Source organism: Anguilla anguilla, chromosome 2, assembly GCF_013347855.1.
Source record: "Anguilla anguilla isolate fAngAng1 chromosome 2, fAngAng1.pri, whole genome shotgun sequence".
Classification (NCBI taxonomy): domain Eukaryota; kingdom Metazoa; phylum Chordata; class Actinopteri; order Anguilliformes; family Anguillidae; genus Anguilla; species Anguilla anguilla.
Window position 1 is genome coordinate 34,374,772 of NC_049202.1, and position 27,201 is coordinate 34,401,972.

General features: G+C 43.1%; 2 protein-coding genes across 5 annotated transcripts in view; one reads left to right on the forward strand and one right to left on the reverse strand.

The window, feature by feature from the left end:
- The first annotated feature begins 1,049 nt into the window (after positions 1-1,049).
- g6pc3 (glucose 6 phosphatase, catalytic, 3) lies at positions 1,050-9,797 on the forward strand. The gene is made up of 7 exons (XM_035401686.1): positions 1,050-1,315; positions 1,417-1,676; positions 2,485-2,591; positions 6,638-6,728; positions 6,956-7,074; positions 8,220-8,361; positions 9,168-9,797. The coding sequence occupies exons 2-7, from the start codon at positions 1,459-1,461 to the stop codon at positions 9,508-9,510; spliced, it is 1,020 nt and encodes a 339-aa protein (XP_035257577.1). The 5' UTR covers positions 1,050-1,315; positions 1,417-1,458; the 3' UTR covers positions 9,511-9,797.
- Positions 9,798-10,004: 207 nt separating this feature from the next.
- LOC118218902 (histone deacetylase 5-like) overlaps positions 10,005-27,201 on the reverse strand; it is an 86,676-nt gene continuing 69,479 nt past the window's right edge. For all 4 annotated transcript variants that reach the window (XM_035401672.1, XM_035401665.1, XM_035401657.1 and 1 more), the window contains exons 15-25: positions 27,089-27,138; positions 23,795-23,902; positions 23,576-23,631; positions 23,327-23,414; positions 23,096-23,215; positions 20,264-20,361; positions 19,444-19,562; positions 18,547-18,680; positions 18,340-18,424; positions 17,785-17,938; positions 10,005-16,157 (exon numbers count right to left, since the gene is read on the reverse strand). In XM_035401672.1, the coding sequence (XP_035257563.1) occupies positions 16,118-16,157; positions 17,785-17,938; positions 18,340-18,424; positions 18,547-18,680; positions 19,444-19,562; positions 20,264-20,361; positions 23,096-23,215; positions 23,327-23,414; positions 23,576-23,631; positions 23,795-23,902; positions 27,089-27,138 (1,052 nt within the window). In that variant the 3' untranslated portion in view covers positions 10,005-16,117. The remainder of the gene's footprint in view (positions 16,158-17,784; positions 17,939-18,339; positions 18,425-18,546; positions 18,681-19,443; positions 19,563-20,263; positions 20,362-23,095; positions 23,216-23,326; positions 23,415-23,575; positions 23,632-23,794; positions 23,903-27,088; positions 27,139-27,201) is intronic.

The following is a 27,201-nucleotide window of genomic DNA, read 5'->3' on the forward strand; positions in this document are numbered from 1 at the left end:
GATACAATGGTTTATTAAAAAAATATAATTTATTTCTGTTATCTGATGTTTATTATGTAATGACACATCCTCTGTATTACCATGGTTCCAATACTCCAACTTGAAAGTGTTCAGGCGCTGCCCACTCATTAGGAAACACCAGATGGCGCACTGTTATTAGGCTCCTTCTCTTCATAGGCAGGAAACTGAAAGCATTTTTGTAGCAAAATTCACAAATCTGTAGAATGGATTCACAAATCTATAGATGGTTTAACGAATCTGTTGCTACCATTCATTTCTACAAGTGTTATGGCTAATGCTAGCACCTGACCAGTCTTTGGTAAAACTGTCTCCTGCTGTCAACCAAAAACTTCTATCTGATGATTTGGAAAAGCGAAGGAAACAAAAACTGTAATCTTAAATTTAAACTGTTGTGTTCTGTAAATTTGGCTATCAATAGCCCCATCATAAACAGAGTGTATGGAGTTGAATTGCTGCAAATATAAAATTATGTTATGATTTTGATTCTCTGGTTGCCAAGTTTGTAGCCATATAGATGCCAGTTTTCTTTCTGCATTCACTTCTGTGTCTCTCAGAAAGTTCCCTTTAGGAGAAGTATCTTTGGTCCCCATACACTATTTCTTAGTCAGCCAACAAATTTGAGGTTGCCATGAATGGTTTTCCCTGTCGAAGCACGGTAATTGTGGTAACACTCATATGACTTGAGCACGGCATAAAACCATTCCTTATAGATTGGAACCAGAGCTGGTAAATTAGAAATTGGACACCATAACAAATATCATAGACTAAGGTAGGCTACACTACAATACTGGACAGCAGTATGATGGCCCTACCTGAACCAAAGGCACACAAACACACACACACACACACACACACACATATATATATATATATATCATCTAAAACATAACTGGATTGCCCCAACAATCAGGTGTTACCGGCACCAGGAGGCAGCTGCCATACTTTTTTTTATGGAAATCCGATATACTAGGCTTTTTCTCCGGTATGGCTAAGTTTGTCCCTTCTCTCTTTCTGTTGTAAGAGGAAATCGTAACTATTGCTGACAGCCCGCTAGTGCTATATAATAGACCGCATTTGATCTGTCAAACCGATGCGGGAATACGAGTGCAAAAGTATTCTCAGTCGCTTTACAGCTAACATCACTTGACTGAGTTGACTTCGCATTTGGCGAAGCTAGCGAATGGAACTGCGTTTTTCTCTAATCAATCAAATAGGTAGCTAATAGCCAGCTGTGTTACCCAGTTATCAGGACTCCAGCTAACACTCCTAATTTTGCAATTGACGTACAGCACTGGTAACTTTAAACAGTAACGCTAAATATATGTATTTATTGTTATCTGCTTTATAGTAATGGTAGTTAACAGCTATTTTGATTTTGTTTTGTATCTTAACTAGCTAACGTAAGTAAGGAAGTACAGGGTGCCCTGAACTTTAAGCATGGAGACGGTGCATACCCAAGGCGTTTGGATGGCCGAAGCGCTTCAGAAGGGAACGATGGAATATGAAAAACACTGGCTTTTTGTCACGCACATGGGGGACCCCAAAGCTGCTTTTCTTATCTTTTTTCCAATTGTCTACTACCTCAACAAACGGACTGGAATTGCTGTCGTCTGGGTGACTGTCATTTCAGAGTGGCTTAATCTTGTTTTAAAATGGTGAGGGCTTTTTTTTTTTGAAAACCTATATCCATCTAAGGAATCACTTAACGACAGAAAAAGTCCCATTTTAGGAAAGTCGTCTAATTATATTGAGTTGCATGCCTCAGGTAATGGATTATGACAGTGCATGATACAAAGGGTATAAATTCTTTTTTTTTTTTAATGGATAGATGAAATGGAACTTCTGCACAGAGCGCCCTGTGAAAGCATTAAGGCATTCGAATGTTTATTCTCTCCAGGAGAGGATTTGAAAACAAATTCTGACGATGAACTGTTGTTCACAGTTCGCAGTGGGTGCTAAAGTGCTAAGAGTAGATTATGGTGTTACAATGCATATGGGAAAATTTTTGTAGCGGTGTTTGAAGTATTGGTTTCTACTGCAGTATTGGTTTGGCTGCCGAAATAAAAATTCTAATATACTTATTAATTAGCCTTCCCCCACAATTATAATATGGATTTCTAATATTCTAAGTTCAGTATTAAAATGATGAAATACGTTTTTACAATTGCTGGTATTATAGTGTGACAATGTATATGCTCACAGAAGTTACAATGTATTTGCAGTACAGGCATTAGGGCCAATTCATGTAAAGTCAAACTGTATGAGCATTTTAATGTACTAGAAATTTGAATGACTCGTTTTATTTTGTGAGGGAGATTCTTAATGTTTTTCATTGTTTCTTGAAGTTATTAAGTTCTGGGGTAGTGATTTTAAAACTGGCGGGGGTGTGTCAGTCATAGTTTGTGTTTGTGTTCACTAGATCAATATTTTGATTCTTGGTTACCTTTTTACCTCTCATTGCAGGATTTTATTTGGTGAGAGACCATTTTGGTGGGTCGGGGAATCCCAATTGTTTGTGAAAAATCCACCCCAAGTCCAACAGTTCCCCTCCACCTGTGAAACAGGTCCAGGTAGGTCAGGAAATAAAATTCCATTAGAATGTAATTCATTACAACAATAAGAAAGACAGCCAAACAGGCAAAAGAGGCAGACACTAAGAAACAAAACAGGGATATAAACTAGGCTAAATATAAGTAGCCTAATCAAAATGGGTGGGAAAAATACTTGCATAAGAAATTTATAAGAAATTGGCGATGAAAGAGAAGACATAATAACAGGCATCAGTTAAAACAGTTGTAAACCAAATTAACAAGATTCAAGAACAAAGATTTAAAAATTTGCAGTGCTGCAAAAGAATCAAGTTTCAGTGTATTTTGCAGTTCATTCCACGTATGAGGGGCACAGAATTTAAATGCAGTTTTTCCATGGTCAGGGTTAATTTGAGGTACGTGGTGCATTAGGCAGTCCTGGGAGCTTGTGAAGTGATTTCTAGTATTACAACCCAAGAGTGATGACAGATAAAATAAAGGACTTTGCCAATGAACAAAAACCAATGCTAATCTCTCCTCATGGAAAGAGAGGGCCAGCCTACTTTTTATATAAGATAGTGATGTGTATCGTAATTGTCACCAGTAATAAATCTAAGAGCAGTATGGTAGTCAGTACCTAAATGCTTGAGGGTAGAAGCAGCTGCGTGTCTATAAACTATAAACTATGTCCCTGTAATCAAGGTCAAAGAGACTCTACTATCCTCTTTCTAGTGAAAGTGGGAAAGCAGGCTTTGTTTCTTAAGGGGCCTGTTTTCTTCCTGGAATTTTTAACTAGGTTGTCAATATCAACTCTTTCAATTTGAATACCATCAAGAGTATGGATCTGTAGGTTTTCATAGTCAATTTTCCTGGCTACAAGTTTAAGGTTTACTAGTGCGTTTTGCAGAGCATAAAAGGCATGTTCCAGCTTTTTGGCGCGAATTGTAAAGAATATGAACAACTGTAAAGAATATTATCATCTGCATAAAATGAGCCATGCTGTCTTTAAAATAATTCGCATTGCCATTAATATAGATGGTAAATAAGACTGGAGCCAGTACTAAACCTTGGGGGACACCCTTTGTTATGTGTATAAATTCAGATTTAGTATCGCCCAACTGTATACACTGATATCTGTCTGAAAGGTTGTTTTTACACAAGCAGCAGAATCTATGCCAATAGATGTTTATCTATGTAATAGCAAGGCATGATCAATGGTATCAAAGGCCTTGGCAAGGTTGACAAAAAAAAAAAGATTCACACAGAATCGCACCCCCTACAAACATGAATTTACGTATCGTTTTATCTCCCAGAACAAACACACAGAATTCAGTGAGATCACACAGAATTCAGGTATGACTTCATACAGCTACGCAGTATAATGGATCAGTGTCGGTTTCAACCAAAATCAACACACTTGAACACACCACAAACATCTGTTCATTGTTCATGCTGTGCCCACAGGACTACTTCCTTTAAAAATGCAGAATAAGAAATGGAATTCCCTCTTCAGCAAAAAAACTTCATGTCTAAACCAGCAGAATGATCTATTATGCGCTGTTCTGGAAACCTCCATTGTCAATAACAGGATACATCTATGTGCTGAGTCGGAGTAAAAATGAGCATCTCAGGAAAAACAGGATGGACATGCTAAGGTAACCAGCCTGCCTGCCTCTAACAAGACTGGCACAGAGGTATATGCTGGATTTTAAACAATTTACTCATGCAGTAAAATAAATATAAAACACATGAAAAATAAAAGTAATACAAATACAGTTGCCAGTCTCTCATTCATTATAATTGTAACAAATGTATTACTGGCAAAAGCAAGAAAAGCACTGAATTACTGATTTTTTTATACAAGCAGACATACTCTTTCAGCTAGCAGTAGCAATCCATGTTCGCTAAGATGATGTTTGTTCCCTCATTAGTCGGTTAGCAAGCAGCTATTCTAGTTGTAGTTAGTTTTCACACTAGTTAATATCCTTACAGTATTTACAGTTTTCAAAGTGTTAAATTACAGACCGCTATTGCAAGGGCTTGACTGGTATGCATATGACATCATTATCTGGCTACCTAACTGTTAACTTGTCAGTTAGCCATGCTTTGGAGGTGAATATTTTATAATCGCTACTGATGTTACCTTAGCTTGTCAAAAATGCTGACTGCTCGCCAGTTTAAGTTACAGTTCAGAAATCACATCACTTTATTAATGCGTTTAAAGCTATGCCGTGATTATCTGTGAAATGAAATAATGTTGCGTCTCAACTAACTTTAAACCTCTAACATTCATACACATGCACCTAACACAAAAAGGTGATGTCTCAACAAAAACATTTTTTTTATGTAAAAAATGCAGGATGTAAAAAAAAGCACAGACACACAAAATTAAGACCATTGTAGGGGTGACCAGTAATGTAAGGACTACACTGCTAAACTTTGCTGATGAGATAAATTTAAAAAGCTGACATCCTCAGACAGATCCTAGTCTGCGTGATCTTGTGGTCGACCTCAAAAACCGAAACATCACAAGACAGCCAAAGGGATTTCAGATTGATTTCTTAAGTCATGCCTGCCAGCGAGGCATTTCTTATGCATGTTCAGTTGAATTTGGGTGCCAGGGCCACTCCTCTTTGGCAGAGCGCTGAAGTGTGGAATTTATTTAAATTAATTTTTAAACAACTACCCTTTTCAGGGATTGCTAAGGCGCACGGCCGATGTGTATTTCATTTGATTGTGTCCAAGGATTCAAAGACGCTTCTTGTCTCTTAGACGGTGGCTGGGAGCTGGATAGAAAAGTGTTTTGAGGTTGAGTAGAGCCAATTCTAGATTTGAGAAGGTGTAGAAAAGGAGAACAAGAAGCATTTGATTTACTTTATTTCTTCCAAAAATCTGTGAAGGCTTTTTACGTAGATAGCCTTTGGTTCACTTGCTTCCTAGTTCTAAATAAACATTGTTTTTTAGCTAAAGAGACCCATGCCTGGAGCTTATCTGATCAGTTGAGGAGGGGTAAAGACTGAACCTGTGACATAGGGCATTCCTACAACATGTGCATGATGGTGCTCACGACATCGAGAGCTTCAAAGCTTCAGTTCTGGCTTCAGAGATTTTAATTTTAAAATGACGCTAATGAGGCTCCATGTATTCATTTCTAAAGCATTTTATGGTGAGCTACATTTTTGGATGAAGAAATGCTTTTCTATACTACATCCCAGTCCTATTTCACAATGAAAGTATGGAGTTCCCTGTTACTAGGCCAAAATAATACCAAGAGTGTTATCTTCAGAAATTACACATTAGTTATCTAGAGAAGAGAAAAACCCTAACCCTAACCCCACGTGGAGTTAAAAACAGTGAGAGATTCAACAAGCATACAAGATTGTAATGAACTGCTCCATGGAAACCAATTAGCTTGAAAGGAGTAGACTCTGGGGATTTCCATGGAGAAAATGCCCCTTTTAGGGTTGGGAGTGGCTGACGGCCTTATACGTTAAACAAAAAACTCAGGGTGTGAACATACCTGCCCAACCACGAGGCACATATCTGGACGGAGCTTGTCAGATAGTGATTGCAAGTGTGTGCTGGCCTTTCATGCTTCCAATGAGCTTGCCCTAATAGGCCTCAAATGAAGGGAAGATGCCAATTGATTTTTACCAGAAAAAGGTTGATTCTGAAGGCTTATTTGGATTGAAAAAAGCTGTTTCTATAGAGCCTTGGGCTACTTGGCAAGTGGGATCTCGCCACATTTTCATAGATCTTATCTGGAGTGACCAGAAATAGGATTTGAGATTAGGCGATGGTAGGCCTCTCATCACTTTTGGACAATACTGCAGTGCTGCTGTAGGTCTGTTGGGCACTTTAGTGTCCCCACATGTAAGTGGCATTAACTGCCAATCAACTGCACTACAGTCCCGTCCAAAATAAATACAGTACTGCAAGTGATAGTGCTTAGTGCCGTGACATATGAGGACATAATCGTGTGTCTGGGTAATCTCTGGGTCTCGAACATTTCATTGAGCCCTGGGAGAGGGGTGACTTCGGCCCATCCACCAATGGCAAATTGACTCTCGGTGTTTCTTTTCCCTCAGGTAGCCCGTCTGGACATGCCATGGTGACGTCTGCAGTGTGGTGGGTCATGGTGTCTGCGGTCGCCTCTTTCCTGCACTCCCGTACACGCAGGTCAGTCCAGAAGTCCAAAGTTGCGTTAAGCAACTTTTTCAAGATGGCTCCGTGCCTGTTTGCTCGAGCCGTATCTTGCCGCCTTGCGCGTATCTGCCTGTATTCTTTTGTTTGAACAAGTCAGACATTTCTTAAGGTTTTTCTGCCCAGACTTGGCCACTGTAGAGCTGCAGCAGTGTTAGCAAGTGTCGCCTGTTGCGGTCGCTCACTCTCTCCATCTCTGGCAGCCGGCTGTTGACAGCAGTGCCCTACCTGCTTTACGTGCTCTTCCTGGTGGCAGTGGGGCTCTCCAGGATCTTCATTTTGGCACACTTCCCTCATCAGGTCATTGCTGGGACACTGACAGGTCAGTGTGGGTCAGGATACTTCTTTGGACACACACCGGCCTAACTACCCCTGATGAGTTACGTTATCTTACAGTACATTCTAATCACTAAGATGTGATTACCCCAGACGATATAGAGAAGCTAGACCTAGCAATTCCACTTAGCCACAACATAATCTGTAGTGTTGCATTTGAGCTTCTTTGTATAAGCCCAGGAAAGGTACTGTTGATTCAGCAGATATTTACCATAGCTTATGTTTGCATTCTGTAGTATTTGAAGAGTGAATGGCAAAAGCAGAGTGTATCATCTCAGCTACATTAAGAAGCTTAAATAGGAAGCTAACACTGTACAACTCACACTCTCCTGTTCTTCGATTGGATCAGAGGTTAAAAGGTTAAAACGCATCTCACCCCTAAGACCATGGTGGCCAAACAGTGGTTGTATGTTCAGCTGATCAATTGGGGGTCTGTGTCTTTTGGACATATTGGCCAAATCTGGCCATTGAGGCCAGTGTGTTGCTGGTTTTTTTTTTCTACCTGATAGTTGATTGATCAGTAAGTACCACTGATTGGCCAAAAATTTAACTCACCTGGTGTTTTAAGTTTAAATCAGTCCTGATTAGAGGGCCTCAAGGACCAGATTTGAGTATCCCTCCTGTACAGTGTCAGACACGCATAGGTGGATGGGAAAATGTCTGATAAATGTCAGTGTTCAGTGAAAAGTGCACTAAACCCTAAAACCAGCAGAGATTGTAGACCCAGATGCAAGCTGTGCCCTTACAATCAGGGTTGGCATAACCTGCTGTGGTTAGCCCTGTCTGACCTGCCCTTAACAGAGTTCTACTCTAGGTGCGACAGTAAGTGCACATGACCGTAAAGCTCATGGGGAACGGGGGCTTTACATGACTACGTTTATCAGTGCAGTCAGTTTACATTGTGCATATGTGCAGGATTTAACCTGGAGGTCCTCAGGGTCACAGTCTTGTTCAAGGGCACCGCTATTAGTTATCCTACTGAGGATTTGATCAAACTGCTTTCTGATAAAACCTCTTTTGCTGAATACTTTTCCACTTAGCTACCCTGATGGAGCATACTTTAAAGGTGCAGATACATTTGGTAATACCTGTACATGTGAAGCATCAGTATTCCCTCTTTTTTTTTGGCAGGCTTTGCACTTGGAGTGGTTCTGAACCGCACAGTCCCCGATCGGCGCCCTCTGCTGTTCTTTGTACAGACCTGCACGGGTCTGTTTCTGGGGGCTCTGCTACTACATTCTGGGTTGGAACACTTTGGGGTTGACCTGTCCTGGTGAGTCTGTTCTTGCTCTAGACCGGGGTTCTCTATCCGTGGGCATATGGTTGCTGTAACTGAAAAGCATTTCACGTTTCAGGTCTTGGTGGTTAAACTTAACTTATCTGAAACTAGTCAGAACTTCGATGGTTGCTCAATTTTAAAGCTATGGTCTTGTTGTTGGTTGCTTACTGACCATTGTACTGCCTTATTAAAAAAAAAAGTGTAAGAGAGTTAAAAGAACAGTAAGTGCATTTCATACAGATGTGCTACTTGCAATTTCATGTTTAAATGCGTTTAGTGAGTTTTAATGTGAGAGATGGGGAATTCTGTTAAACTAGATTTTTTCCCCCCACTCTAAACCATAGTATTATTCCACAGTTATCAAAGATAAGTGTAACTTAAAAGGATGCTCTCAGCACAAATACTCTGGTTAGGGCAAAGCGCTGGAAATATTTTAGGTTGAAATATTCCATGAATTTTGCCCGTCAGAAATATTACTACAATTACTCGTCTCAGAAAAAGGTAAAGGTGGACTCTGAGAATGACATTGAAATGTCAGGTCTTGTCTTGCTCATTAGTTGTGGTTGCTGCGTGTTCCGGCTCTCCTCATTCTTCCGGTTAGTTCCGGTTGTTTCCTTTTTTTCCCCACAGCAACCCTGGTAAGGCCTGTACATGATGGTCCAGGCTGTTAGGCACCGGTCTGTTTTTCTTTCCGATAGCTGGTGCTTCTTTTACGCGCGAAAGACAGGCTGCAGTATCCGGAGCCGGCCGCAGCAGACGGTTCTCGTCGAGACGCACGCCTGACTCGCTCTGTTCCGCAGGTCCATTGCACTGGCCAAGCGCTGGTGCTCCCAGAAGGACTGGATCCGCATGGACTCCACGCCCTTCTCCTCCCTGACCCGAGACTGCGGGGCCGTGCTGGGCCTGGGCCTGGCGCAGTTCTGGAAGCCCGGCGGGTGGCCCCTGCCCTGGGCGCCGCGGACGCTCTGCCTGGCGCTCTCGTCCTTGGCGCTCTACCACATCAACAGGATGCCCCTGCCCACCGCCCCACCCTTGCTGTTCTACTGTCTCTACTTCATCAGGTTCACGCTCATGCCCCAGGTGGTCATGGTATTCGTTCCCGGGTTCGTCCACCTCCTTACCGCCAAGAATAAGGAGGAGTAATGGCGTGTTTTGGCAAAGGGATGATTTTGTCTTAAAGAACGGGATCTCCGTAGGTCTCGAATGAAAAGCCAGAAAGAGACGGTTTTTTATACATCAGAAAAAATAGGGGTAACCTCAACCTCCTATCTGTCCGGCCACATCTCACCAAAGGTGTGGAATATTCCTTCCTGAATCTTTCCACTGAATGCCCCATGGCAGATGGCATTAGGGAACATTAGTTTAGATTGTTCTAGTAATTAATGAAAGTCACAAAAGAAATAAAAGGTTCAAACTTGTGATAAACCGACCATACTGACAAAGTGATATGTATGAATGGAGGTACCAATTGCAGTTATTCTTCAAGAGAAATGATGATCCTTTTGTTCAGAAATTACCATTTTAACTTCCGAAAGGTGCAACTTCCTTTTATATTTGCTACACATCCTGCATCTCGTCCTTCCATCAATGACTCCTGCACTTGTAAAATTTGGCATTAATAATGGCCACTAAACTGGTCTTGGCAGAAACAATATAATTTATTTACACAAAGACAAATGTTATAACATGATACAAAATACTTTGAAACATGAAAGAGATAACAAAGACTGATAAAAGATAACAAGATTTCTTTTTTCAAGGAGTATCCCATTGTTTTTACTCCAGAGAAAAAGTTAAAACAAAAAAAGTGACAAAAAAACATTTTCTACAACACATTACTGGTCATCAACCACTGTAAGGACACACTTGAACTTAAAAGAACACTCAACCATTTGCTGTGTCCACCAAATGTGTTCTTGAATACAAAAAGAACTTGGAAATGAAGTCAATAACACATTTTTTCCCAAACGGAAAGAAAAAAACAAAACAATCACCAGCACTGATTAATTTGAAATGGGTATAATTTTAACAATGTGTCATTTTAGAAAACTGTTTTAATAAAGTGCCATCTCTGTTTGTCTTGTGCCAAAGAAAAAAAGCACACTTGAACTTGTCCAAGACACAACAGGTGTTCCCGCCTCACTACTGTTTGAAAGTGCCTTTCACCCAAACTATGGAGACAAAAAAAAAAATTTGTCACACAGTCAGCAGCGACAACTGACACGGTGACATAGAGGAAACTTCCTTGGTACACACAATCCACCACAACCCTGACAATTTGTATTCAAACAGGCACAACAGTAACCACCTTCTCAATGGATGTTGGGGAGGATGAGGACCACATTCTCTCGCTATTGCGGCTACTCCCACATCCAGATTGTACTACGTCAATATGGCTGACAACCTGTCAGAATGGGGACTATTATAAAGGGACTGGGGGAAAGTGCTACCTGCAGCACACCATTACCATCATCCTTATTACTTACATTTCATAAACGCCCAGTATCATCTGGGTGTCTGGTAACCCAAGCCATCTCTACACACTTCAGCACAAACTCAATCCAGGCAGTGCTTGGGTGTAGTATTGCTCACCATAGGCACACAAAAAGAGAATGTATTTGGGAAACGGGCTGAGAGAACTGCCCATGTCACTGCCACACCGTACAATTGTGCTTCTTATAAATACAAATGTGGCTGTGAATTTGCAGTTTGTGAGTGACTTTGTATGTGTGTGTGTGTGTATATATACACATACACAAACGTACACATCTATACATATATTTATTTGTAAATAGAGTAGGTTAGTGTAGTTCTTAGGTGATCTACCGTAAGCCCATGAACATGAAGCCCAGTGATGATTACATGGATGTGTGTTTGCCCATCTGGAACATATTTGGAGAGGTCAGAATCCCTGTCTCTACATATTACAGCCTAGCAGAACAAATCTTCAGTAGCAAAATGGATACAACTCCATCAAAATTCTACATTATTGTGGCTGTCACTTTGGATTAAACTGCAAAAATTCATTTATTTCAAGGCCCTGGAAAGGTTTCAGACAGGAAACCAAACAAATGAGAAGAGACCTGACAGAATACAGACGTGTGTGAATCCCTAGGTAGTTATCTGGAAACATCCCTAATCCTGATTCCTGCTAAATGAAATCTGACAAAAAAAAGAGGGGGCGGGGATGCATCAACCTGAAGCGGGGTGACAGAACACGGCATTCGACAGTTGCCGGGCGAGGAAAAGATTCGGTTTTCCGACAACACGGCACAAGACTTGTACGTCCGATCCAAACGGAGTTTTGGGTCATCTAGGGATACGACGTAAGTCGGGGCTAAGACAATGGACAGGACGCTAGCTCGTGTTTCATTCCGGCACGTCGGGCACTAGCTGCTGTTCCCAGAGGAAGCCTCTGGTACCAGGTATGACGGGGTAACAACAGCTCCCCCTCAAAGACATCGGGTTCCGCAGGCTGAAAATGAGATCGAATTCTTAGAAAACCAGGGTCAAAATAAGAAACCGAGTACAATACTAGTCAATCCCATGGAGAATACAGGATTGTCACCAGAAAAAAAAAAAAAAAAAAAAAAAAGTGGTACACTGAATTTCTCGCAGCTCTCTAAAAAGTGGCACTTTGAGGTACCGGTGACCCCGCCGATATGTGACCCACTGATACACGACGATAACGGTGTCATGTTGTGACACAGACTTTCCTGCCGATTTGAGAGGCTTTAGTCACCACAGTTAATTCGAATTTAACCTACAACGCATATCGAACCACATAACCAATTCCCCGGAACACAACCTCTAAAATCCTACCTACGTACCACTGGAGACAAGCATGGGCGAATGAAAATAAACATAAAATTAGCAAGAAACTAACATGGACCTGAACAATATTGCCAGAATCGCAAGACAATCCCCATCGAGAGTGGGATATATGCGCGTTAGCATCCCTGCATTAGTCTGCTCCCGTTCCCTGCAAATTTGAATTAAGACCCCCAAGCCTTTGTACATCTTGGTGACAACAGACAACAGGAGAAACCCTGGGCCTTTTCTCATATGGGTTTCATCACATGAATCACTGGGCAGGCCTTGCCCACAGCTGACCCTTCACATAACCTGGAAGAGCCACGAGCTCTTTGCAACGTAACAGTGAATCGTGTCAAGAGGAACAAAACTACAGGCCCGATGTTTAAAAAGGCGTAACGACGTTACACTGAGTATAGTAAAAAATTTTTTTTAAAAACGTTTGACAATGTACATACATACCCTGAAATAAAACGCCAAGGAGAGTCCACAACGTTCCCTTTTTAAGATCCTTACTGCAATTGCACTGTTTCACCACAGAGCGGCACTGTACACAATGCAACCATCAATATTACATAAAAGGAGAAAATAAAGGGAAAATGATTTTTTTTATCCTCATCAAGAATATTCACAGTTACAGATTACTAAAATAGTGTGCAACACAATACATATACATACAAATTTCTATACAATATGTATATCAAATGTATATATATGTACGTCTATTATTTTTAACAGGAAAGAACAGACATTAAGGAATGTGCTTTGATAATCTCAAACGTCTGCATTTCAATATAACCGAGGCATTTTATATATTCCAAATATATGGTAAAAGATGGTCATGTAATTCAAAATCCAACCACAGTGTATGGAGATTCAAACACCAGGACATTAGAAGGACACAACATGTGAAACAGACCTCTCTTTTCAAAGTCAAAAATATACAATTACTCTTTAAATCTTAACAATCATCAATCACCAAATACCAGTATACACAACATATGAAATATCAATAAATATACATATTTACCGAATAGCAAAATAGTGTGGGCACAACATTAAAGCTATTTTAATGGTGATTGATGGATGTTTCACACCTCTGTCTTCTGACATAAGACCTTTTTTATTGTGGCTATTTTGTGCTATGGCTGGTTACGAAGGGAAAAAAAGTATTTAAAAAAAATTATTTGCTCAACTGACCAATAAGGCTTTTAAAACCACCTACCAAAAAAAAGTTACATCAGAGTTGTAAGAACAGTTAATTTAAATGCATTACTTCAGTTATGAAGTGATCTGTTGCACTAAAAAATAGCGGTGAAAAATTTGGTGGAAAATGCCCAATATCCCAAAAGTGCCGACGGATCTGACTGGTCAATAATGTAGCTCACCTTCAAGGCGGCGCGTGTTGCGTGTTTAAATCTCGCGGCTATAAATAAATCTTCGTGAAACTGATTTAATCCTCCATTTTTATTTTTTTTTGCGGAGGAAAAAAACATAGCCGAAATCTCTTCATGCTAGCAGGCACGTGTGCTATGGTTCTAGCCCTCCCCCGAACATCCGGGGACGAAGATGGGTACAAACGGCACGTCTCAACGGGATTGTTTTGAGTAACTCATCGAAGTGACTTCAGAACTGAGAAGAATTGGGCACTACCGCGTTTTTTTTTGTTTTGTTTTTTTTTACGCTCAGGAAAAGCAAACGCATTGGTTTACGTACAGATTTCATGGGGATTATCACTACATTAAACGCCTTTTTGAGGAGGGCGAAGCTGGAAAGGCCAAAGTGGATGAATAGTAAGAATGACAGAAGACAGGTATACTTTGGTTCATCCCACAGTCCAGCATCGTAACTAAACTAGCTACACCTGGAACCAAAGATATACAAGAAAAGCTGCGTTGGGAACATAAGCAGGGTGCACCTTATACAACCAAATGTCAGTTATTTTTCCCTATATAATTTTCATACAGTATACAGTTTATGACAGACCTCAATATGTCAGTGTTAAAACTTTGCTGAGTTGTAAATAAAAAATGAAAATAACAAATCTAATGGAATTCATTCAAGATTCAAAATATTTGATTATATTGCTGAAGATTAAAAACTTTTTGGGCCAGGCTGTAGTGTACAATTCTCCAGCACATGGTGTTAATTAGAAATTTCAGAAATATGATTACTTTCTCAATCTTATGAGTAATTTTTTCAATTTTGCAGTTACCTTAAAACAACTCCCCTTTACTCAAACCAACAGTTTTAGTAAAAAAAATAAAAATAAAACACTTTATGCACTTTTTTTTTTTTTTTACTAAATAATACTTTTATATTAAAAGTCTATATGGTTGGATTTATAGCCTGTTACATTGTTATTGAAAAAAAAACCTGCCAATATGGCATCCTTCCTCAAAAAAATCAACAAAAAAATGTGATTTCAGGTAAGAATAAAGAAAGCTGAATACATTATTTACACATGACAAAAGAAGTGAAATAGTTGGTCACAAAGTGTATCGCAAAGTTCCAAATAATTACACAACCTGCCGTTCAGGGCACAGTACAAATAAATAAAGAGGAAGCGGACAGGGTCGAGGTCACGGACCAGCAAGTGTCCCAAAATGACCTTTGACCTTATGCCTCACACACTCCCAGCACTCCTCTACTGGCAACGGTAAACGACAGTGTGGGAGAAACTGAAAAAAAGAAGACAGCAACAAGAAAGAATCCAACGATCTTAGTCACGTCTGCAGAATTGGTGCACTTTTTTTAAGGAAATTAAGGCATTTTTCCATAAAAATGAGTAATGATTGCGTGGATTTTTTAAAATGTACATTTTAGAAAAGGCACCAAGTTCCTCTTGAAACTTTCCAACGTTCATCTCACCTTGGTTGGAAACTACCCGTCAAACTGCTGCCCTCCTCCCTCGAGGACCAACGAGGAAGGCCAATTCATCCCCTCCTCTCACCCTAGCATTCGGTGGCTGTCCTCAAGTTCCACAGGGGGCGCTGTGAGCTGCTTTTGCCTTGGGTGCGACTGTGGGGCGTGTCTGGGGAGGGGGGGGGGTGTTATATAGTCCGAGGAAAAAGTTTGGCTGCGGCAAAAAAAGTTGTGTTTCGGCAGCCCTTAGTGAAAATACAAAAGCACCCTCCCCCCAGGACTACACCTCCCAATCCACAGTCAACTACTGAAGAGAACAAAAAGACAACACAAATATACACACAGTATACATATGCAGGAATATGTATACAAACACACAAAAACGCATACTGGTGTGCGTGCGCGTGCATGTGCGTGTACGTGCGTGTATAAATGGACACCCACACGCACATGCATATTTGTATACATACATATACACATTGAACACGTTAAGTTGTGCTTCAAGCCACCTTATTAAATTGAACAGAGAAATATACAAACAAAGACACAATCAAAGAGAGAAACTGCACACTCACAAGATAGAAAGCAATCCATTCAACGTTTCATAATTGTGAAAATGGTTTTGCTTCTCGTTCAGTAACTTGTGTTTTAAGAGTCAGTCCTGTTAGTTGGCTTTTACATTTCAAATATATGCAAAATAAAAACTGCTTGTTTAGAGATACCGCTCGTAAAAATGAAAACCTGCTGAGGCGGTTACCGTCGGTAACCAAACCGAACTGCCAGCCTGTCTGTTGCTTGCCCCACCCCTTAATTTCCTGCCGTCGATCCGCTCATCCTCCTGTGCGTCCACCAGCCTTGTCAGTTAGTCCATCTGTCTGGCTTCCCCAGTTTGGCGGCAAAGGCAGTGGGGGAGGGTGGAGATGGGCAGCTCCAGCAGGTCTCTGTCAGGTGCAGGAAAATGCCCGGGTGGGTGGGAGGGGCATGGGGAGTGGGGGCACAGGGTTGAGGTGTGGGGGGCGGCATCTCTCCAGGTATGTCGATGTGAGGTTTCATGATTGGCAGCAGCAGCACCCTACAACACTGGCTCCTCCTCCATGGGCTCTTCCACGGGCCTGCCCGACACAACACGAGTCATTAAAATGGCATCCAATCATGGAACAGCAATCCAAAACACCTCCCTCCACGGCATAAGCACGTCAAACTCCATAGGTTGTAAATGTCAAAACAATAATTGCATAAAAATAATAACAATTTGGAGGAAACTGACGATGAACCGGCCTGTATTAGGGTGTTGAGGAGCGTGAAATGAACCTCTGTAGGTTACAGCGCTACCCAACCAGTAAGCCAGCATTTATTCCCACATGACAGGGGTCACCGCTGCATTGGGTTTGAGTGCTATTATAACTTCACTAATGCAACTTTGAGGCAGGTCTACAGTATATGTGGAGCTGGCTCGACTCAATAAGGAAATAAGCGGCTGCTTAGGGCCCAGAAACCACCAGGGGGCCCACGAATTACTCTGAGCTCCATAATGTTTGGGACAAACTTATTTTTTTTCTTAATTTGGCTCTGTACTCCACAATTTTAGATTAGTAATAAAACAATTCACATGCGGTTAAAGGGCACATTTGCATCTTTTATTTAAGGGGATTTATACACTTTGGTTTCACTGTGTAGAATTTACAGCACTTTAAATATATAACCCCCCCCTCCCCATTTCAGGCCACCATAAGGATTGGGACATATTAATGTTATGTAAATAAATGTAGTTATGTTTAGTATTTAGTATTTCGTGGCACACCCTGTGCTTGCAATGAGGACCCATAGACATCACCAGGTGCTGAGTATCTTTGGTGATGCTCTGCCAGGCGTGTGCTGCAGCCATCTTCAGCTCCAGCTTGTTTCAATGCCTAGTTGCCTTAAGTTTTCTCCTCAGCATAAGAAATGCATATTCAATTGGACTCAGATCAGGTGAATGACTTGGCCAGTCAAGAATTTTCCAGTGTTTGGCTTTGAAAAACTCCTTTGCTGCTTTAGCAGTATGTTTGGGATCATTGTCTTGTAGTAGGACGAAGCGCCTTCCAAACAGTTTGAAGGCATTTCGTAGAACTTGAGCAGATAAGAAGCTTCTGTGCACTTCAGAATTCGTTTTTCTGCTGCTATCAGCAGTTACATCATCAATGAAGACAAGCGAACCAGTATAATCAGAAACAACCTGTGAAACAATGTGTCCCAAACATTATAGTGTCCTGAAATGAGGGGGACTACGTATAAAAAAATGCTTTAATTTCTACATGGCGAAACCAATATGTAAAAAATACCCTTTAATAAAAGCATTAACCACATGTGAATTGTTTGATTACAAATCTAAAATTGTATCAAAAATAAGTGTCCCGAACATATTGGAGCTCACTGTGTATATTATTTATAATGTTGGGTTGGGGGCCCCCCTTACTAAGCTTACTGGGAGTACCACAGTAGGTTAGAACTCAAATGCCACAGCCTAGGTGATCTTGCAGATGGGGGAGGATGACAGTAGAACTTAATGCACAGCAGAATGTGAATGTCATTTAAATACATCACCTAATTACAGAGCTATGCAAGTATACTGAAATGCTGAATTTAATTTGATATATAGCAGTACTGCTAATTGGAGCTCTCACAGTTATGCCCCCAAGTTCCAAAGACAGTGATCATGGCAACGGTAGGACATGCTGTGACATGTCGGGGTGTGTTTACCTGCTGGGCGGCTGGGCGGAGCCCGGCTCGGGGTCCACGGTCAGGGAGGCCATGGCGTTGACCGTGTCGGCCTCGTCCTTCTCCCTGCGCTGAGCCTCCAGCAGGGACTGGCCCACGGTGGGGGCGAAGCACTGCACCGAGCTCCAGTGCTTACCTGCAGCGCACAGATCCGCGGTTTTAATCGCCAAGCACGCCTCCGTGCGGTCAGGGTCCTCCCCCGCCCCCTCCCGCTCCCACTCCCCCCATGGTCTCCTCCCGTGCAATGCTACACGACCGGAAGTCTGACGGCCATTTGGTAAACCAGGGTAGGAAACGAATCAGATGGCCCTTTAGTAAAGCAGGCTAGGAAATGGATCAGTCGGCCCTTTAGTAAGCAGGCTAGGAAATGGATCAGAAAGCGCTTTGGAATACCAGACTAGGAAATGGATAAGACAGCTTTTTGGAAAACCAGACTAGGAAACAGATCAGTCGGCCCTTTGGAAAACCAGGCTAGGAAATGAGTCAGACGGCCTTTTGGAAAACCAGGCTAGGAAACTAATCAGACGGGAGACTCACTCTGTATCTCTATGACCTTCTCCAGCGAGGCCACCGCTTTGGGACAGGGCTCCTGCTGCAGGACGGCCTGAGGCAGCGGGTCCAGCTGCGGGCGACAGAGGTGCTTACTGACCACCGGTGGGATGCAAACCATACAGACTCTGACCTGCGAGATCTATCCCGCCCCAGCCCTCCCACCGTATTGGCTACTGGGGCCCTCAATCATACCTCTTCGCCCAGTAAAGCGGAGACGCAGGACTCGGAGGCGTCGCAGATGGCGGTGAGGTCGTGACCGCCCTCCAGTGCCAGGACCAAGCGGCCGCCGGCCAACGTCATCAGCTGCTTGGTCAGGTGACCGAAACCTGGGGACGAAAAGCGCGATCACTCTTCCCATAAAAGCGGCAAAACGGCTTCAGCAGGCACACACTGCATCTGAAATCACCGAACAACTGGTCAACAAAGTCACAGCGTATTGGTGGGACTTGACCAATTACAACGCAAAGCGACAGAAGAAATATGATGCACATGGTTCAACTCCTTTTGTACGTGCCATTCATTCTAGGCTGCCCCACAACGTCACAGGCTTGTAGTACCGCTGTGCGCCACCAGAGGGAAGACGTGTTACAAGAGTAAAGGTGAGAAAGGCAACGGAGAACATCTCAGTCTTCACACACCTTCTTTCCAGCACTTCCTGGGACTTGATCCAAAGAATTACGGGGTGTTAATTGTTTTCGCTATTATATTTGGGTGTCTGAATTACGGCACAATCGTTCTGTCTCGTTGTTAGCAGTTGAATGTTTGAATGCGATGGCGAAGATGAGATGCAACTGAAAGGTGAATGGCAATTTGCGCAAATCTTATACAAATAAAGATGGTATGGTCATCACGAGAGCACACTGCTCTGAGGTATGCCTCTAGAACAAAAAACACTTAAGAAGTGTTTCTGTCAGTATCTGAAAATACATTTTTATACATTCTGTTTCAGCCCGGAATGTTCTTCTGTGATGAGGACAACGATTCGCTCTAGCGCAGTGCTCAGCCCGGACAGTCGCAGCTCATTGGTTAAGATGCGCGCACTGCGGCTGATTGGCGTGCCCGTTCGCACGCCGGGAGGCGGAGACTCACATTTGGCCGTCACGCGGTAGCCGCCCAGAGGAGACTGGTGACCCTCCACGGCGTCGAACCCGGCCGACACCAGCACCACGTCCGGGGAGAACTCGTTGGCGATGGGCATGACCACGGTCCTGAGCAAGAGGGAGAGGGGCGGAGGTGAGAGCAGAACGGCTACGCTGCTACGGTCCGGGGCTTCCAGAATGGTGGGGCTCGAGCGTCCGACAGGGAACCCTCTGCCCCAACCTGTTCATGTTACACATGTACCTCCTGTACCACGTTCATGTTACATGTACCTCCCTCCAGCACTAATATTGCACTTGTGTCATTATCTTGATGTTGTACTTTCTTGTCGTGCCTCCTAGTTTGACTTAACATTGCTCTTGAACCTAGCCTATGCTTAGTGTGTGAACTGGTCTTACTATCTTCATGGCTATGGAAAACTGTTACATAAGGAGCATTGTACCTTATTGGACCTGTGTTTTGTAGTTGTTCCAATGGCCCTCGGTATGCACTTATTGTACATCACTTTGGATAAAAGCGTCTGCCAAATAAATGTAATGTTCAACAGGGCCCTATTTAAATGACACGGATCAATAACCTCCCCAGTTTCTGCGCATTGAGAATCAAGGCCCTACATATCCACCCAATCAAATCCAGTTGCTTGTATAACGCCAGCTGGCACTAAGAGAGATTCATCGCCGTCCTCATCTTGCAATTGGATCTAGTAGAGTCACCCCCCCCCCCCCCCCAGGGCGCCAGTCACCATCGCCATTGGTTACGGTTTCCCGTTTTCCCGGCCGACGCCCTTCTCCCGGAGCCCGGTGCGACGTACCTGAAGGCGGTCAGGTACTCCACGTCCCCCATGGGCGGCTCCACGCCTCCCGTCCAGGCGATGTTCACGTTGTAGCCCACGCCCGCGCCGGCCCCCACCTGCGGACGCACAGAGGAGGGCTGCCGTGAGCGCCGGCGCGTTCCCGGGGCCGGACGACGAACCCGGGGAAATGTGTGTTTCCGTTCCCGCGTTTCGCTGCCCCTCCGAGGACAGAGAGAGCGGCTTCTCTGAAAACGGATCAGCGCTTTACCTCGCGATAATGTTAAACCTTTTACTCTCCAATCACACCTGTCTGTGAGCTTATCTGGATCAGTACTTTACCTCGCAATGTTAACCTTTTACTCTCCAATCACACCTGTCTGTGAGCTTATCTGGATCAGTACTTTACCCTGCGATAATGTTAAACCTTTTACTCTCCAATCACACCTGTCTGTGAGCTTATCTGGATCAGTACTTTACCCTGCGATAATGTTAAACCTTTTACTCTCCAATCACACCTGTCTGTGAGCTTATCTGGATCAGTACTTTACCCTGCGATAATGTTAAACCTTTTACTCTCCAATCACACCTGTCTGTGAGCTTATCTGGATCAGTACTTTACCCTGCGATAATGTTAAACCTTTTACTCTCCAATCACACCTGTCTGTGAGCTTATCTGGATCAGTACTTTACCCTGCGATAATGTTAAACCTTTTACTCTCCAATCACACCTGTCTGTGAGCTTATCTGGATCAGTACTTTACCCTGCGATAATGTTAAACCTTTTACTCTCCAATCACACCTGTCTGTGAGCTTATCTGGATCAGTACTTTACCCTGCGATAATGTTAAACCTTTTACTCTCCAATCACACCTGTCTGTGAGCTTATCTGGATCAGTACTTTACCCTGCGATAATGTTAAACCTTTTACTCTCCAATCACACCTGTCTGTGAGCTTATCTGGATCAGTACTTTACCCTGCGATAATGTTAAACCTTTTACTCTCCAATCACACCTGTCTGTGAGCTTATCTGGATCAGTACTTTACCCTGCGATAATGTTAAACCTTTTACTCTCCAATCACACCTGTCTGTGAGCTTATCTGGATCAGTACTTTACCCTGCGATAATGTTAAACCTTTTACTCTCCAATCACACCTGTCTGTGAGCTTATCTGGATCAGTACTTTACCCTGCGATAATGTTAAACCTTTTACTCTCCAATCACACCTGTCTGTGAGCTTATCTGGATCAGTACTTTACCCTGCGATAATGTTAAACCTTTTACTCTCCAATCACACCTGTCTGTGAGCTTATCTGGATCAGTACTTTACCCTGCGATAATGTTAAACCTTTTACTCTCCAATCACACCTGTCTGTGAGCTTATCTGGATCAGTACTTTACCCTGCGATAATGTTAAACCTTTTACTCTCCAATCACACCTGTCTGTGAGCTTATCTGTAAACGAATCAGTGCGTCACCTTGGAAGAGAATCAAACTGTTTTAAACCCAATCGGACTTCTCCAATCACTTAGCTTACTGAAGCTTGAAATTAATGTGACTCATTTCGGGTGAAATCAATAAGCACTGAACCCTGAGCCAAGCGTTCAGGGCTGGCTGAACAGACGCATGCCGTGCCCACTCAGATGCGTTGTCCGGGCCGCATTTCTAAAAGATAACGTGTGCTCCCAGGGTTTTTACCTGCACGCAGAAAAAATCTTCGGCGTGCGCCAAAGCAAAACGTCTGAGCGCCAAAAGGTGGAACGAACGATTAAAACTACGGACGTAGCATTATTTATCCGGTCGCACGACGCAGCCCTCCGATTGGAGAAAAGCACACCGGCAGACCCCCGCGCGGCGCCCAACCGCAGAGTGACCCCCTCGAACGCACGCGGGCCGCCCCGAGCGCGGTTCAAACGGGTCCGTGCGCCGGAGAGTTAGCCCGACGGCGCGCTGACGCCGCTCGTCATCTGTCGACGGGGACCGCGACGTTCCGCCTCCCCCCGTCCCCCGAACCACCTGCGGCCGCTCGGGAAATCAAATCCGCGCGGGCGTGACTCACGGTGAAACGCGCAAGTCCGTGCGTTTCCGCTGGCGTGTCCTCAGTCTGAAGATCGCCCTCACAGCCTTCCACAGATGCGCCCTTTCTCCATCCATCAGTCACGATTCAGCTTCTTCCAGAAAGGTAGCTTCTTGTCGCATTACGATTATTCATTTTATTTAAAAAGTCAACTTCTTGTTTTTAAAACAATTTTTTTTTTTTTTTTGCGTCACCATATTTAATGCGTATTGAACACCTGCATCAGGTAAAAATTGCTTTTGTAAACTCTAAAATATAAGGAAATCTTCCATCCACCTATTATCTATACCCGCTTATTCCTGGCCAGGGTTGCGGAGGGGCTGAAGCCTATCCCAGTGTGCACTGAGTGAGAGGCAGGAATACAGTTCGCCAGTCTATCTGAGGGAACATGCACCATTCACTCACCATTCAGTCATACCTATGGGAAATTTAGCCTCTTCAGTTAGCCTAGTCCGCATGTCTTTGGACTGTGGGAGGGAACCGGGGTACCCAGAAACCCATGTGGACATGGGGAGAACATGCAAACTCCACACCGAAAGGGCCAGGCCGAGATTAGAACGCATGACCTTCTTGCTGTGAGGTGCAAAATAGAAAATCTTTCCACGTGTATTTCAGGGGTTACGGAATGTCCAGCAGACTGACAGTCAAGCAGCCACGCTATAGAATTCCCAGAGAGGGGGCTGACTAACAGACAGACAGACAGACAGAGAGACAGGCAGACAGGCAGACATACAGAGAGAGAGACAGGCAAGACAGACAGACACATGGACACACCTCCTCTGGGGCGCCACTGCCAGGGAAGAAGTTCCCGTCGTCGTAGCGATGCAGGGAGATGTACAGCACATTGGGGTCGCTGTAGAAGGCTTGCTGGCTGCCGTTGCCGTGGTGGATATCCTGCAGGGGGGCGGGTCGTGATAAGGAGAGGGCGGGGTTAGACAGGCCCTAAAGCTCACATCACACCCACTCAATTCAAAGGGGCTGCTTTCGTCAAGGCCTCCGACTCACCCAATCAACAATCAGGATCTTCCCCACGCTGAGCTTCTGCTGAAGGAGTTTGGCTGTGATGGCCACTGAGTTAAAGAAGCAGAAGCCCCTGCAGATGCAAACACAGAAGGGGAGAAGTCCGTTTGTACAGAGCTGCAGTCTATGCCCAGCCATATTACCGGTGCCCTCAAACCCCAGAGGAGCGCGTAGGGCTCACTCCTTCTCTAGCATGCCCTGTGAAATTTCCCAGCATTCCATGGGGTAACGTACATGGCAGTGGACTCCTCTGCATGATGGCCTGGAGGTCGCACCACAGCAAAACCGTTCTGTACGGGGAGAAGAGACACAGCAGGGTTGAGTCCTTCAGAGCTTCGGTGACCCTGAACCTTGTTCGTCAGAAGGTGGGGGGTCTGAACCGTTTGTTCTGGAAGCTTCCCCGAGTGCGTTCAGTGACGGAACAAAGTATTCCCGCGGGTCTATTTTGTTTACCTTGAGCTCCCCGGCAGCCACCTTGAACGCCAGCTCAATGACGCAGCCCACAGCCATCCGCACAGCGCTGGAGGAGTGCATCTCGTTCCAAACCGTGTCGCTGTCCACCTGCAGGGGGCAGCAGGGAGGCACAGCTGTTGGTCAACGATCATTCACACACACACACACACACACATACAAATGCACACACGCACACACACACATGCAAATTCAAGGTTTATCCTGGCTTAAACTACAGTTTAGGTATCACAGTGACTACTGCGATCGTTCTGGCTTTACATTACATTACATTACAGGCATTTGGCAGACGCTCTTATCCAGAGCGACGTACAACAAAGTGTATAACCATAACCAGGAACAAGTATGACGAAAACCCTAGAGAGAAGTACCGGTCCAAGTGCAGGGAACAACCGCATAGTTCAACTTGGACCCTGAAGGTTAAACTGTTCTACTGCCACTGTCAACTTGGCACGTCCCCTCCCTATATTTAGCCTCCCTAAATTTAAAAGTTCTGGTCTTCATGAGACCATCACAAGAGATGCAGGCTATAAAAAATGAAACGTGAGACAAAAATAAAAAATTGGAACGATTTAAATATTTATAGAAGGGCTATGTATTTTATGTGCCAGAACTGGACGGAAATGGCCTATACTGAAGGATTTACACATTGAAAGGGGGGTCATTCTACAGGAATGGTGGTATTTTCAATTGCAATACATCTTGAAATGCATTTAATTTTTGTTAGTCAAAACGTAGGGCTCAATATTAATTAACCTGTCAACTTACCAAATCCACACAAATGGCCGCCTCCTGTATTTAAATTACTTGAATACATTCACTCGAATACACGCATCATCCTTTATGTCACTGGTGTTACTTGTAGCCTATACAACATTAAAGGCTTTTCAGATTTTTATTTCTCAGTTCAGTCTGCACAGATAGGCCGAACAGTGTAGGTATATACAGCAGAATTCACTTTATCGCAAAATGGATTATCGCATAATATTATATTTGCATAGAATTGCCAAATCCTGAACCATTTCCCATTCATTCCATTGTAAAGAGACCGGATATTTGCATAAACCGTCAGCACATATTTTGGATATTTTCCTGGAATTATATCCAAATCACATTGCATAATGATCTATAAACACACGTTGAAACGTTGGCAGATGTGCCATAAATAAACCAGCAACTGGCCCAATAAAGACGCGAAACCGCAAAGATTTACGAAGGCAGGGGGCTACTGTTGAGAATCGCGTCAATAACGCACGCCTAAGCGTCACCCGCGGTCCTCAGCACTCCGATTCATTCTTTTACGCAACGAAGCAGATTCCGTCGTGCTAAAGCCCTGACGAAGGCAGCTTGCTGCCGAAACGTTGGTGACAAAAATCTGCGTTGGAGTAAACAGAGCGTGCGACCCTTCTCTCTTTTTAAGTTTCACTTGCATGTCCTTCTGTTCTGCACCTCGCTAAAACAAGGTGTGCCTTTTCTTTTTCACTGTTGATAGTTCATTCTAGCGTCTCTAAGGTTGCACGTAAAACTTTAAAAAACGTGAAATGCACGACAAAATTGTGCCAGTCGCTACAAAATTGTACCAATAAACAAACAGACCATTTATAATTGTTTCAGTTTTTTTTTGGTTTTTTTTGCATGAGATTTCTCCTGTGGGCGGCCCAAGACATCTCAATTTTCAATGCAGGAAAACCCTGAAATACACACACACACCTACACACAGCACACACAGCACAGCTGAAACCGAGCAGCTCCCCGTTGCTGCATCACACTGGTGTACCACTGCCACAAATTCAGCACCGGGGGTTAACACAATTTAGACATAGATCCTGTGTAAGAGATGTAATATGGAGAACATGTACAAATATTGCAATACATATAGTAGAAGCTCACTTTAAGAAAAGCAACAAAATTTAGCAGTGCTCTCCACTTGCAGCCCAGAAGACGTTTTTAAGAGGAGAAAGTATATGCAATTAGTTAAGCCCACAAAATCCCAAGGCTTTCTTCTGCAAGTATTAAAAAACATATTTATGACCCTGGAATGTCCATAGGGAAAGGTGACTAGCAGATTTCAGCTTTGAGCAAATGTAAATGCTTCCATTGTTTATTAAAAACCCATGGCTGGAAACAGCCTTTAATACCCTCACTATGATATTAACTGGCGAGTCAATGGTAAATCACAGCTTCTATAGTTAAAAGTCAATTGTTTCCATCTTGCTCCAACTGTTCTACACTGCATAAAGGATGAATATAAAATAATGAACAACAACTCCATAGCATGCTTCCAACACACTCATAATTGACAATTATTTGTGGCTATCCATGTATTTACCAAAGAATTCTAGTATTTGGTTACCATTTTTGATTTTATTAGCATAGTATTATTAAATGCTGACAAAAATAAAATTTAATCTTATTCTTATATTGTTATATAATATTGTTAAAAGCCATTTAATAATATTAAACGGTAAACAAAACGATGGACCTTCAATTTAGTCGATGCGCCTTGAAGTTTGGGCTTAACTTTGAATAACAAATGTAAACATTTTTGTTTTTTTAGATACTAAAACAGCCATTTCCTTTACCCCTGAAATTAAACTCAAAGTAAAAATAGCTACAATCATAACAGGGTCAAATGATGCATTACTTCCTTGTATACAAAACACACTGGATAGAGAGCAGGACATCCCAGATAGTACAGGATGGGTACCTAATCCTTCAGAACTTAATTTGTGAGTTAATGCATCACACCAGGCGTTCCCAAGCTGTGGGTCGTGACCCCAAGCGGGGTCGCCTAATTTGAGGCCTGGACGCCGGAACATTTGGGGGAAAAAAAGTAAAACAAAATTTGTCTCTTTAAAATATGTGAATTGTTTTCTTTTTTTTTTTCTTGGAGGAAACTTGTGATAATTTGTCAATTTGCAAAAGAGGCTGTGTGAAACGGTAATGGATAGCTAAGTTGTTAAAATAAATAGGGGGTATGATTTAGAAATATAGTAGATATGTAGGACTGAGCAATTATATGGATTTGTATGTTTTGATGCAAGTCTAGTAATGTTTGGTATGTATGGATGTTTTGTATTTATGTTTGGATGTTTTGTGTGTGATAAATGTATAGGACGTCATGTTCTTATAATGAAACAAAAATAAAATCATACAAAAAAAAAAAAAAAAAGTGAATTGTAGGCTATCCACCAATGAGCAATGGAGCCCGGGACGTGTGCCATGGCCAGACCCTTCTCCTACGACCGTGATCCCAAACATCCACAGAGCACTCACCCCGATGCCTCCGCAGGGCAGGACCGCGTACATCTTCTGGCTGATTGGACCTGGAAGACACCAATCAGACAGGAGGAAGAAGGGTCAGGGGCCGGAACAATTCACCTACTTGC

Coding starts and splice junctions, on each gene's coding strand:
- g6pc3 (XM_035401686.1), top strand. CDS start 1,459: ATGGAGACGGTGCATACCCAAGGCGTTTGGATGGCCGAAGCGCTTCAG. Junction 6,729..6,955: donor CTGCACTCCCGTACACGCAG/GTCAGTCCAGAA, acceptor CATCTCTGGCAG/CCGGCTGTTGACAGCAGTGC. Junction 8,362..9,167: donor TTTGGGGTTGACCTGTCCTG/GTGAGTCTGTTC, acceptor TCTGTTCCGCAG/GTCCATTGCACTGGCCAAGC.